We start from the raw sequence: 14,997 nt of genomic DNA, 5'->3' as shown, positions 1-14,997 counted from the left end.
AGCATGAAGATATCCCTGACAGTCAAATCCTTTCCAGAGAGAAATGTTCTGGTTAAAACTAAATGTGTGAGTGCCAGTTTGGGGAGTTGCTGGGGCATTAACCTGTAGTTGTGTTGACCTAAAATCACATTGACGGCTCTTTTATTTTAATGGACATGTCATAGTGCAGGCAATAAATGCCATTAAGGAGCAAGGGGATGCACAACCTCCTTAGTGAGTGACGGGGTCAGCAGTTTAAAGATACAGTTGGAGCGGAGGAGCTGTCGGTGACACGTCTTGTGTGGAGTGCTTTATGGATTCTTTGTTTTTGCTGTCAGCTTTTGGAAAGGAACCAATTAGAACATATAAATGAGAAAATATGCTCCTTCAATGATAACACCAGTTTTTTCTTGTAATATTTGTTATGCTGTGGTTTACTGTAAAATGGATTGTAAAACTCGAAATATTTTTTGACAAAGATTGGAAATTATTTCAGTTTTTAGATTTGCTACACCTCCTGTATTAAAGCTCATACAATAAACATTACATACATATGTATTGCATTGCATTTACGGCCTGTTCCTGCACATGCATTCTTCCTATTTGTTCAAATGGTGGGAAACTGGAGATGGTAGAAACACTTGAATAATACAATGAAATTCAAAAAGCACCACAATCTAGAATCTCCAAAATGGCCATAAATATAATCACAACTTTGAAAAGCACTTGGCTTGGCAAAGCGACTGGTCTAAACTGCAGTGCACTGGTTGGTGTTGTTCGACAGTTCAGGTAGCTGGAACACAATGACAGTAATCACGGTCAACACCTCACTCTCAGAATGACTGGGATGGCAGCTTGATTGAAGCTGGAGCTGCAATCTCCCGGGAGGTCAAAGGTTATGACTGGATAAAGTGAATCGACCACGGGAGAGGGGGGGATGTAAAAGCTATTGTATAAGTTTCCAGCAATGCAGATAAACAGCGACAATATTCCAGGAGGGGAGGTGAAAAAAACAAAGACAGGGAGAGTGATATCAAGACACTGAGAGAGAGAGAGAAAGAACAGGCACTCACGGATGCAGCTAGGCTGGACGCCGGTCCAGGTGAGATCTGGCAGACAGAGGCGGGTGGTGGAGCCCTGCAGTAGGTGACCCTGTTGGCACTGGAAGTCTATTCTGCTGCCCACCTGGCCAAAAACAGACAGCACACAAAGTGGAGAGAGTCAATACCCTGATGCATATGCCAATAGGCTCCCAGCATCAAATATAAAGCGGTTGGGAAAAATACTGCGCACTAACGTTTCTTTCCCTTTTTAATGATTATCTGGAGTGTGGAGGCAGATGGAGACTATTCCTAGAGGCGATGGCCCATGTTTGTGTTTTCAACTGATGCACAGACATTAGTAGCGAAGGAGCTGACGTTCAGCTTTATAATAGAGATAAGCAGAATTTTGGCCATCTTAATAAATGACTTATATGTTCAGCCACCTTCCCTGTCGGCAGCATCGACGCAGCACTTTATCATTCGTGTTGAGATATTGGTAAAGTCGTTCAGTAATGGAGAAAAAATGCAAGTGCACAGCCATTACCAGCAGTGATCTAAATAATAAATAATAAGCTTCTTCTGCTTTCATTCGGGACAAATTTAATTTCAGATATTCTTCTGAAGGTAGTATAGAAATAGTTTGCACTTGGAAGTGACACTCTAAGAGCCACAGAGAGGGGATCAAATGAAAAACACTGGCAGAAAGCATCTCAAGGGAGCTACTGAGCACACATCAATGGTCACGTTATAGGCTTTTTACTATGATGCATTTTAGCATTGCATGTTTTACACACACAAACACACTGCCTGACATGCACATTACTATAAATATGCACTTGTGTCTTCACATATTCACAGTGGTAGAACCATTTTTTTTTGTATATACTGCAACCGCCTTGGAGCGATACAGACACAACATTTGTCCTCCTTGCACTGTCCCAATATCGTAACAAAGAATAAATAATGATTCAACATGGAACATCTATTAAAAAATACCCAATTGATAATAATACATTTTCTAGTATACCATGTTCAGAGTTAAATGATATAACGGCATATATCCATTTCAGGTTTAGCCCACATTACCTTAAAGCCTGTTGTGTAATTCATGAAGCCATGCTCAGGTGTGCCTGGATTTTCACATGTGGATCTCATGGGCTCTGAAACAAGAAACAAATTGTTATGATGAGTCGGGGAATTGCAGGGGGAGAAAAAGGAGAATATGACAGAGCGGCAATCATTGATAATGGCAATTTCTCTCTGGTGTGCCATGTACCAGAGGACAATTACTGAAGTGACGTGGTAACATGAACAGAATTACCCTGCCATCTTTAGTTTACTTGACTATGAAATTCCTGGGATTTTACACGTTTTAGGAACATGGACTTATCAGACTTTTGATCATTAGTGAGACAAAATTCAAATTAAAACCCATTTAGTAAACATTTTCTTCATTAACACAGGGCTGCGAATATAAAGCATCGCCCCTGAGGTAACATTATACATAATGCAATCCATTCTCGTGATTTAGTTTTTACATCAGTGCCAGATGGCAGCCCAGTGATTCTAGTTCACCTTCAAATGTGTTTTGATATTAATGCTAGTCGCTTTAAGATAATCAACAGAGCATGATTTTGAATAGTGGGATAGTACTTGTATATTTAATGTAACTACCTTTGTTATTTAATGATACAAATGAAGATGCTCATCTATTGCATGAAGAAAACTCATATCCAGGGAGAAATGATTCAGTGATCATTCATCAGCCGTGGAAACAAGTATTCAGATTCTTAACTTGAGAAATAAAAATGTAAAAGAATATTCAATTTCAAGTTAAAGTACTGCAACAAGAATGGCACTTAAGTAAAAGGATTTAAGTAGAATTAGGGAAATGTACTCAACAGTGGCGAGCCGTGACTTTTATACCTAGGCCCTCTGACCCCCCTTCCCTCGAAAAAAAAGAAGAGTTATTACGTCACAGCATATACTTCAGCGGAATATCACAACAGCGGCCCGGGTGCAAAACGCATCAATGACAGCGACCCTCTACGAGTCTACCACACAAAACAACACCATTTATATAAACACCTATCATGACAGGGCACCCACAACCAAGTAACAATTACAAATGAATTAAGTCGGCACGGCGGCCTACATTGAAAATGACGAATCACTTAAACACAAAGTCCATCCTCCTGTCCTTTTGGATGAAGCACTTGCGGGTCATGCAGCTGATCCTTTGCCACTCCAGTTTATCATTGTAACTCAATCTTGAAAATGACTGTTAATAATTTTGCAAACGATGTCATCACTATCACTGAAGTGAGCCATCATGAACGAACTTATGCTAATCATAAATCTATCGATTAGATTTATGATTCAATATTAATAAAAGTAGGATAGACATGTGGATATTATCCGGCTGAACAAAAAGTGCATTTATCTAACAGGTTCGTTTTCCACAGACCTTAATTCAAGCTATTTTCCAAAATCCTATGGAGAAAACCCACTGCTTTCTGTCGAGGGAATCCGAGCGCAGCTTACTTCCGGGTTTTAGGACGCGTCACTGCACCCTTGCATAGACCCATGGACCACAGCGGGCGGAACTTGTCATAAAGTCCGCGAAAATAAAGCCCGCCCATTTAGAGGGAAGATATGATTGGTCAATTGTACTGTCATTTGACATTACTCTCTCGTTACTATAGCTGGCCCTCTGTGAATGTAGAGAGGGACCAACAAGCTCTCCCGTCTTCACAGTTACTCGCAGAGACGGCATTTAACCCTTCACATTCTAACAGAAACTGAACAGGCAGATTCAAAGGATTTATTTATTTGGAACTGTTATTTTAAATACAATTAAATCGAGTTATGTTGGTAAAACTAATGAAAAAGTAGGGTAAAAATAATATATATAATAATAATATTTTTTTTTTTAAATGTTTTTTTTTTAATGTTTTCAAATATTATTTTTTAGAATATCTTAGGAGTAAAAGTACTCATTGCAGAAAAAACTATTACCATATTGAAATATGTTTTAAATATTTTAAAGCAGAAGCAGCTTCACATTTAAGAAGCTGGAACTGTGAAATATGTTGCATAATTGCTGGTAATTCATGTAATGGTTCCCAGTCATGGTTTAAGTTACTTAAATATAATGTTGGATGGTTTAATCTATACCAAATAATAATAAATTAAACGTTTTTCCAATGGGTTGTGTTTTGAAATCTGAATTTATATAGAGTAGCTAGTAAATACATCTGTAAAATAAATTAAAAAAAAGTACAACATTGGTCCCCCAATTGAGTACAAGTATAAACTAGTATACAATACACAAGTACATCAAATGTGTACTTAAGTACAGTACTTCATTACATCTTAGTACTTAGTAACTTTCCACCACTGTCAATTATATAATTGTATGGCAAACAAATAAATAAACCAAATAATTACACTCCAGTCTGAAACCTGAATATTCTATGAATTGAGAGAAATAAACATATTTCCTTACCGATACATCGAGGCTGCGATCCGCTCCAGGCGCCCTCCTCCTGGCACATGCGTGCTGTTGATCCCACCAGCACATAGGGGGAGCTGCAGCTGAACGCCACCTCAGACTTGAAGATGAAACTGCGCCCTTCTCTCCGTCCTTTGGCAGGCAGACCAGGGTCTCCGCAGAACTTGGCTACAGAGGCAGACATTTGGAATATTGCTGATGTGATAAGCTCAGGTCCAACAATTCCAACACACATCCTTCACATTTTCTGCAAATATTCATCCAGCAGTGTTCTTCACTGTAGCACCTTCCCATGCCAATGTTGATCCCCTATTCCTCTGCACCATCTTTTACAGTTCAAACATTCATCTATTTGTTTCTTCATTAACCATTAGGAATACTGCAGCAAGCTACTCAACTGAATGCAGCACTGCTTTGACTATAAAGCATTGAATTCAGATATAATACGCTGTGTGGGCTGCTGCACTCATACAAGATGAGATCACAATGAGGAGAGCATATAGAGGTTTGCACTGCTGCTGTGAGCGTTGCTGTTTTCAAGGGTCTTTTCATTATATTCGATGTATTTGAGTACCTGACTGTACACTCGATTGTCTTTATACATTATTCGGAAAGTGTTCATGGACTGAATTATTCAAATTGCACTGACATTATGCCTGTCGCAAATGTTCCTTTGGCCATTTTTTCATTGCACGTGGGCAGATGCATTGAAGTCTTTGTTTCAGGATGGATTTCTCTGTCTGTACTTCTTTTTATTTTGAACATCCAACCTTTCTTTTAAAGTCTTTCAGTAGAAATGTGAATATCAATCTTGGCAGCTAAATGGGAATGAGGAAGGTCATGATACTCAATTTAAGATCAAAATAATTAGCAAGTGAAATATTAATTCTCTGACAGGGCCTTGAGGTTAACACAACGAGAGCCATCTGCTGCCGCCGTTGCTCCCGAGCCTCTGGTATGATATAGCCTTTTTAATGGGACTCTCGCCACGGCCTCAGCAGATGAAGCCTGTTTTGATTATCGCTGCTGCTCCTTCAATTTATTGCTTATAGAGATCTAATAAAATTGACTGGAATAATTTAGACGTGAGTGGGTTTGATGCGAGAGAAGCCTGCCATATTGCTTCTTTCCAAAGTATCATTCTATCAATTTATTTTGACTGTATTTACATCAATCCTCTGTAACCACACAGCTCTGTAAAAGTCACTTGTTAGCTGTGGGAGGTTCAGAAATGCTCAGTGTGTGAGAAAGCAGAGGCAAGGACGAGAGTCACAGCATTCAGTCACGCAGCCAGAGCAATGTGGGATCAAGCCAATAACAAGGCAGGCTACTTCTCCAGACCTGACATGTGCTGCTGTTGCTGCTGCTGCTGCGTGGAGGTCTGGAGACAGAGATAAGTTCTCTCCTGCTCTCTTCTGACAATGCAGGATCCAACAGGGGCTTCGCACAGCCAATTCCTGACATAATGGATACCTGGTCAAAAAGCGAGATTCAAATCCAGCCCATGCAGGAATAGGCCATTACTGCGAATACAGTTATCAACAAATCCCTGAATTAAGAGAAATATCTTCTCCTAGAAAACATGTTTCAATACCCAGCTCCCAATAGTTTGGCAATTGAACAAAATAATGATGGAAATGTCTTACTGTACCTGAAAACAATTCTTGTCACTTTTTAAACAACATGGCAAGATTGTGTATTCAGTTGGATTTCTTTTTGGAGGGGTGACAATACAGACCAAACATGCACATCAGTCATGAGCGTCAAGCTGCAGGGAAATAATGTACTGTTTTATGGATATATAAGAGAAATGGCCGCCGGCCAAACCAAGCTGAGCATATTTAATGTGCCTGTGTGTGTGTGTGTGTGTGTGTGTGTGTGTGTGTGTGTGTGTGTGTGTGTGTGTGTGTGTGTGTGTGTGTGTGTGTGTGTGAGTGTGTGAGAGAGTGTGTGAGAGAGTGTGTGTGGGTAATCAGTATGCAGAGGCCAGATTCAAAGTTGGGATCACAGTCTCATCCCTGCAGACACATGAACCAGCATTCTCAGACTCTGAATCTTGCTGCTTGCTATCCAGCCTCCATGTGTTGTCAAAGGGAACATGAATATGCATCTTAATCCTGTTTGGCTGCAAGTGCTTACAGAACAACATATTTTAATCGCTTGTGCAGATGCATGGCATCTCCTGCAGTATTGCTGAGCTCTATTTTGAATAAAAGTGCTGAGTATTATTTGCAGTCATATTTCTAAAGTCTACAGCAGTGCAAGACCTATGTTTCGAATACAATTATTATGCACTGAACTAGCTATGTATGTTATAAATGTTTTCCTTATACACAGCTCATGATTGTGTAGGTCAGGGGTCTCCAACCTTTCTTCATCTGAGAGCTACTTTGAAAAAATGAAAGTGGCCAAGAGCTACTTGCATCACATCGCTTACATTTATTCACATAGCACTCATCAGTTGAATTAAGCCAGTGGTTCCCAAACGGTGTGCCGTGAGGCAAGTCCGGGTGTGCCGTGGGATTTTGTGACAACCATACGTTATTATTGCAATATACAACTACATAAAAATAATTATTGTTTTATTTACTATATCAGTACTTTGTAGGTTTATATGTACGTAATCTGCGCGACTACATCTCCACCTGCAGTGCTGCATAAACATGGCTGAGTCAGCGATAACTCTCGAGGGGTGGAGGACGTATGCCCATTATTTTGAGTTCATCCGAAGAATAGACAGGAATGTGACGGTGAGGTGCAAACTGTGTCCAGGCCAGAAGCTGTTATCCACTGCTGTAAACACCACGTCAAACCTCAACAAGCACCTGCAAAGAACACATGCTAAGGTGGAGCTACCGCACACGCTATGTGTTTGTTTATATCACAGTCTGTTCTTCTTCTCTGTCTTCCGGTTGTTGCCTGTTTTGAATGACGAATACACACTACCGCCGCCTGCTGGTAAGGAGAGTTATTGCCACTCACGCATGCGCAGTTCGTACGTGCTCGGCTGAAGTCTTTGCGGTGTCTGGTTCCAGTGCAACACATGGCCAACACGCAGGAGAACACGCCGACGCAACAGAGTGAGCAGAGATAGACTGCACAAAATATACAGATAGCAGGAGACAGAGAACAGCCACGGTCAGATAGGAAAACATTCAGGATGGAAACTGAACTAAAGAGAACATTTGAAACTTTAGCAGTCTGTGATCTGCCTGCAGGGAGGGGCGGGCCGGCCCTGCGAGTAAAGTAAGTTACTTTATGTAGAGAGTAACGAAGTAGTGTAATACTTAAGTAATATGTAATATGTAATGTATAACTTTTTTTTTTAGTAACGACTCTGCTGAAATGTTACATTTATAATGTGTAGTTCAGGACCATGGACCGTGCAGCTTCCTTGCATTGACAGTTATCTGTGCTGAATTTCCTTTGTCTCATTTTTAATGTTGTGACCTGTCTGGTTTAAATGAGTGTGTTGCTGCTTTGATGAAGCCTAATTTGATAACGTTTCAAATTCATTTCTGAAATATTTCGTTACTAAATATTTCATGAGTAATATAGTTGTCTTTGTTACATTTTATTTGGCATTTGTAAATAATTATGCACATTTACAGATATTTTACATATGAGTGATAACACGTGTTATCAGGGCTATTTTGCACAATAGGTGTGCATTGAGATTTTGACTTGTCCTTTGGTGTGCCTTGGGCACAACAAGTTTGGGAACCACTGAATTAAGCTATACTTTTGTACACGTGTGAAATTGCAATATACCTAAAGCTTATCAAACATCTTAACTTCACATCAAGGTCCAAGAAAACGAACATTTCTCACATATTATTATGGCCCACATAGTAAGTACTTCACTGAAAATTCACATAAATGTCCTTAATCACCACCTTACAAGCATTGTATGCACTTATGGTCAAATAAGTGCATTCATTCTTTTTTACAGTTATCGAGATGAATGGCGCTGCATGGAGTCCACCATAGAGGTGTATGCTGGAGTGTACCCACTTAGGTTTGCTCTAATAGAGTCATTTACATGTTCATCAGTCAGTCTTGTTCTGTATTTAGATTTCATGACATTCATGTCAGAAAAAGCTGCTTCACAAAGGTCTGCAGAACAGAACCAAATAAAGCAGACATATTCAGTGCTGCTTGGTGAATGTTCTTATAGATTTCTGGGTCTACAAGGCTCCAGAAATGTTGTGAGTTTTACTGAGACTTAAGCTGAACATGATTTTGGAGATTTATAACCTCCACCTCCATCTCCACAGGATTGACACTGAACAGTTCAGCCATCTTTTTCTTCTTCTTCTTCCTTGTCTTGACATTAAATTATAAACCATAATAAATATGTATAGGTCTAGCCTCCCTATATCTGTGTGTGGAATTGTTCCATCCTCAAAAACAAAAAACGAATACTTCTGCAGTCTAGCTGCAGCTTCCAGCAATGGTCTTCTGTTAAAAAAAGGACACTGAAGGTCCTGAATGTGGCAACACAAACATGACTTGAGTCTGAACACAGCAGACAACAGAAGTATTTACAACAGCATATCAAAGCAAAAATAGTGCATGTGGGTGCACACGTATTCTATGTCTTACTGTTACATGAATCCCATGAATGTATGAGATTAAGTTAGCTTCATCATCTCAATCAGTGATTAAGTGAATAATAAAGTTTCTATCGGGTCACTATCAGCCTGTCACTCATTATTTTCAGGGAGTGTCTTTTTTTTTTTTAAATGAATGTCACTCATTTGTTTCTTGCGTATGGAAGGAGGTTGGAGGAAAAAAAGCAAAAGAGACATTGAAGAGTCCTTGCAAAGGGATAACACAATATTTTCATGTGTGTATTATTAGCATCATATCAAATTTCCACAGATAAATATATCAGTTGTGTTCAATTCTGGTCTGTCGTGACTCCCCTAAGTGGAAACTGTCTTATGGGTCGGCATAGCATAGCAAATACATGTAATTATTATCTCAAAAACAATCCTGTGCTAAGAGACAGTGAACACTTACAGTACATCATGGAACATAAAGGTTACTCGCTCACAGAGCTGCAAGAGGTTGATTTGGAAATGCTGATGTGGAAAAATGATTGTAGTGTGTTGAGGGGTGACATCATATTTGCAATAGACAGCAAGAAGACATGGACAATTAACCACGTGGAACCTTATCCATTGTATGTCCACATGACATTCTTTACCCATTGTAACATCTCAGGACCAGATCCAGCGCACCTCAATCAAACAGGCAGTTGGTTACTTGTCTGGCCATAACAGACAAATACCATCATTTACTGTTAAGCAGGAAATATATCAGACAGCAGGGTGCACATTGACTTACAAGTAATACAATAAAGTGCGATGTGGCCATTTGAAAGAGCGAATGGCTGCACAAAGTACTGTGCTTCTAGTTGCATGGTCACACACACTAGCAGTCTGTCAGCTGGATCTCAGATGCTAAATACACAAATGGGGCTGGGTCCGCCTGATAAAATACAGCCACTAGCACCAAACTTTGTCTGTTGAATTTATTACAAAAACAGAGACCTTAATGCGGTCTTCAATGTCATCCACTGGTCTTCAATGACATCCACTTAAACACAGACAGTGGCAGAACTTCAGTGTTAGTATTATTAGATCTCAGTGCTGCGTTTGACATTGTTGACCACAGCATATTACTAGACCGACTGGAAAACTGGGTGGGACTTTCGGAAACAGTTCTAAATTGGTTTGAATCCTACTTAAAGGACAGAAACAACTTTGTTTCTATAGGTAAATAAATACACATCTGAGTTGACAAATATGACATGTGGGGTTCCTCGAGGCTCCATCTTGGGGCCTCTTCTCTTTAACATCTACATGCTACCACTGGCTCAGATAATGAAGAACAACAAAATAAGTTACCATAGCTATGCAGATGACACACAAATGTACGTAACAATTTCACCAGGAGACTGCTCCAATTCAAACACTGAGTAAGTGCATTGAACAAATAAATGACTGGATGTGTCAGAACTTTCTCCAATTAAGCAAAGATAAAACTGAGGTAATGGTTTTTGGAGCCAAGGCAGAACGTATAAAAGTTAGCGCTGAGCTTCAGTCTGCGATGTTCAAAACAACAGATAAGCCAGAAATCTAGGTGTAGTCATGGACTCTGACCTGAGTTTCAACAGTCACATTAAAACAGTTACTAAATCAGCCTACTATCACCTAAAGAACATATCTAGGATTAAAAGACTAATGTCACAGCAGGATTTGGAAAAACTTGTCCATGCTTTTATCTTCAGTAGACTGGACGACTGCAATGGTGTCTTCACAGGTCTCACTAAAACATCTATTAGAAAGCTGCAGCTGATTCAGAACGCCGCTGCTCGAGTCCTCACTAACACTAAGAAAGTGGATCACATCACTCCTGTTCTGAAGTCTTTACACTGGCTTCCTGTGTGTCAAAGAATAGATTTCAAAATACTGCTGCTGGTTTATAAAACACTGAATGGTTTAGGCCCAAAATACATTTCTGACCTCCTGCTAAATTATGAACCATCCAGATCTCTCAGGTCTTCAGGGACTGGTCAGCTTTCTGTCCCAGAGTCAGAACTAAACATGGTAAAGCAGCGTTCAGTTATTATTCTCCAAATATCTGGAACAAACTCCCAGAAACCTGCAGGTCCGCTGCAACTCTTACTACTTTTAAATCCAGGCTGAAGACTTTTTATCCATGTATTTTTTGTTTTAATGTTTATTTTATTAGCTTTTCTTTTTAATGACTTTTTTTAAATGCCATTTTCATTTTTTGTAAAGCACTTTGAATTGCCTTGTGTTGAAAAGTGCTATATAAATAAACTTGCCTTGCCTAATCCCAGACTTTATTTTTATCATGATCTTAATTCATAAACTCTTACTTAAAGTCAGCAATTAACAGTTACTGTCAGCAAAAATAAATGCATGCAGCGATCTGATGGCAGAGATTCCCTGCAAAAGGCTGTTATAATCAATTAATATAATGCTTAAAGTGGACCTATCATGCTATTTAAGGCAATAGCATAGTTCTCAGATATATAGAAAAATATAAAAAAGTGTTTTGCTCAAAATACAAAACAGATCACCCATTCTATCCATGCCTCATATCCCTCTATTTCACTTCCTGTTTCAAAAGTGCTGATTTGGGGTTTAAAGCTTTAAAAAAAAAAAATTGATAAAAAAAAGGAAGGGGCTGAGTTCATGCGGGACCCGGCAGAGCTGTCTAAGCTAAATACTGCGGTGATGAAACGCCATATCATGGATTATCAAGGATTATTTCTGAAACAGTATGGAGCTCAAAGGCTTTCTCTCTTGCCGGTTATACCACAAGGTGAGTTCTTTTTTATGTCCTGCTTCTTCACACATGCTCTGTGCAGTACAGGCTAGCTCTGAGTGTTAGCGATGCTAATGTAAACACCGACCATATTACATCCAAAACAGTCGGGCATTGTTTCTGATAGCAACGTTTCTGATAGGGCCGTGGGTGTAAAGCCAGCCTACATTTCCGATATTACGTCATATCGGACGCAAATCTGTATCAGCTCCGTTGTAGCCCCGTTTTTAGCGATTTGGGTACAGAGGAAAAGAGAGAGGGTTTTATTTTCTGACGGTGCGTGAGTTCCCTGAGGCATTCATCTTTTTTTAGTGGCATGTGTCTTTATTATATGTGGTCCTCACTAACATTCTTCTTTATATTTAATTTCTGTCTGACTGATACAAAGCTAAAATGATTCTGATGACAGAGACACTCTTGAGCAGTCATAAATCCCAGGGGTTCTTATTATGCCTGTGAAGATGATTGATGGTCGTAATGTAGTAAAGAGCATCAGACACCCCACTTGTGGTGCCACTCAGGCTGCGGCCCCACGAGGACGAAAACGGCTAAACGCATAGGATTAACGCAAACGCAATCGCAAACGGCTTCCGTCCACATGCAATAATTATCCGGATAGTGTCTGCCCACACGAGACCGCTCCGTTTAGCTCCAACCGCTGGAGAAGCTGCAGTACATATGCAGGAGCCTCTACGTGGCGCTGTAACTTCCTCCACAAAAGCAGCGAAGAAGCATGGTTGTCATGGTTGCCCTTCTGTTTATTCTCCGCGGTGGGGGCCGAGGGAACCGGGCAGAGTTTTTCGCCAGTCAGCGTGTATTAAAGTTGAAATCTTCCGGACAAAATTATAAAAGTGCCGGTCAAAGGTCTTCTTTGTTATTTATTGAGCTTTAAAACAAATGAATAACGACTCTATATAATATAATGATAAAATACACGGAGCCTCTCTTTTTCCTCCTTCTCTTCGGACAGCGTCAGTGTCTGTCTCATGCAGCAGCTGATCCAGTAATGAGTGACCCGGCCGACAGTAAAAAATAAACATATTTATAACTAGTTTAGGGAGTTTGAGAGGTAATTAAAATAGCTAAGGGTGATGATCTGACTTGAAGTGTGTGTTTTGCTGCAGCGGGAGGAGCTGTAGGTGAGCAGAGCTGCGTGTCTCCGTCCTGTCGGATTAGACTTCACTCGCGAGAGAAAGATAAATAATCTGAATTCAGGATGCAGTTTACTTTGACGTGGGGGTGAGCAGCAGAGGTGGGGAGAGGCGGGGCTATTGCCTCATCATTATTGCTGTAGATGTTGCACAAACAACTGTAGCATGGTCAATAGCGTCCGGAGCACGATAGCAACTCTGCGATCCGCCATTGTTGTTGTTGTTGGTGGCGAAACACTTCAGCACTGGCGCGGGGTAAGCGGAGGTGAGCAGAAGAGGTGGGGAGAGGCGGGGCTATTGCGCAATCACTATCAGTGATCTGAAAATGTCCGTATAGGGCGCACACACGGAGCTGTTTGACCCCCCAGAGAGTGGCGTATGCATTTCTATCCACCTTGGGACCCGTTGTCGTTTCCTCAGTCGTTTAGTGCCATATTCGGTCGTCCTCGTGTGGCCGAACGGTCTATATGACACTAAACAGTAACGCAAACGACCGAATTCGTCCTCGTGGGGCCGCAGCCTCAGATGATCATCTCCATAATCACTGGAGCTTTGACTCTAGGGCTAGAGGTCAATCACTTTTCATTTAATCAAAATGTAAATTGGAGGCTCATCTTCATGTACGAATCATGAAATATTAATTGACGCTTATGAACAGGTAGGATACAATGTCCTTCTCAAACTTGTCATTTTTCATTATTAGATTTTTTTTAAAGGAAAACATGAGATGAACAGATCGGAGCTACACTGATAATCCTTCTTCCTCATCTCTGCAAGACTGTCTCATTATACTTGTATCCTAATTCTACTTTTCCACCTAGGCCCTGATGTTAAATCCCATGATTATTCATGACTTTCATTAACTTGAGATAACCTCTCTGTAGAAGGGGCTTGCAAGAAGAGCAACATAACAAATGTTCTCAATGAATTAAACAAGTTGTAAAATAGCATGCAGGTATATCCCTATACGGAGACCATTTAAGTAAATGTAGCTTTTTTTAAACTGCACAACATAAGTGTGTTCAATGTTTGGACGGTGGATTTTAATAACCCTAAGAGTTCCATGTTTTCCACAAATTCCATTCACAGTGGTAAAAAACATGGTTCATAAGGAATAGGGTACACATTGTTATTTTGTACCTTTATTACCATTTTAAATGAATTCCTATTCAACAGATAGTTAAAGAGAGAAAGCAAGAAGATGCCAGATTTCAATTATGGGTCAAACATTTCACATGCTTGATCACTTTGAAAAAGGTGGCAGAAAGCAAAAAGATCCAATTTAGCCCACTGTGCAAATAACCATGTGTCAGACTCCCACAGAAATGCCAGCAAGGCCATGGTAGTCTCAACATAAGGAAACCTCCTCTAGAGACCTCTCTAATCATCATTATAATTATCATGAAAGTGCAAAGTGGTGACTCACGCAGGCACTGAGGCAGGTCTCCGCTCCAGCTCCCGTTCCCTGTGCAGGTGAGCACAGCGGGGAAGGACAGCTCGTAGCCTGGCAGACAGCTGTAGCTCACGCTGGTACCCCACTCCAGCACTGAGCCCTCCAGGAGGCTGTTGGATATGGGTGGGGGTGTAGGACACGTCACCACTGTGGGAAGAGTGAGGGCACAGTCAAGCTTAATAAATACAAATCAATGCAGACAACTTGTTAGTCATGTTCTAGAGAAGACCAGGATCAAAAGCATTGTAGAGAAAAAGAAAGACACACATCAGAGCACAGCCGGTCCTTATTGAGAGACAAAAGTGTCCACATGTTAAAAATACAGCTGGGAAACTGAATTAGCTTTAATTCATTAAACATCGATTATATAGAAATGTCTAGGATAAGTCATTGCGAATTTTAAACTAAAAATATTGCGACTATAGTGCAAAGAAATAGACATTTCTAAGGTTAAAGTTTAAAACAATAATTGCTGCATATTGTGTGCAACAG

General features: G+C 40.3%; 1 protein-coding gene across 1 annotated transcript in view; it reads right to left on the bottom strand.

Moving 5' to 3' along the window:
• LOC117461335 (CUB and sushi domain-containing protein 3-like) overlaps positions 1 to 14,997 on the bottom strand; it is a 262,738-nt gene that overhangs the window by 17,252 nt on the left and 230,489 nt on the right. The window contains 4 exon segments of the mRNA XM_034103156.2: positions 1,053 to 1,164; positions 2,109 to 2,182; positions 4,531 to 4,704; positions 14,479 to 14,652. Of these exon segments, the coding sequence (XP_033959047.2) occupies positions 1,053 to 1,164; positions 2,109 to 2,182; positions 4,531 to 4,704; positions 14,479 to 14,652 (534 nt within the window).

Source organism: Pseudochaenichthys georgianus, chromosome 16 (genome assembly GCF_902827115.2).
Source record: "Pseudochaenichthys georgianus chromosome 16, fPseGeo1.2, whole genome shotgun sequence".
NCBI classification, from domain to species: Eukaryota; Metazoa; Chordata; class Actinopteri; order Perciformes; family Channichthyidae; genus Pseudochaenichthys; species Pseudochaenichthys georgianus.
The sequence above is the reverse complement of the archived record's forward strand: the minus strand, read 5'-3'. Positions and strand labels throughout refer to the sequence as shown.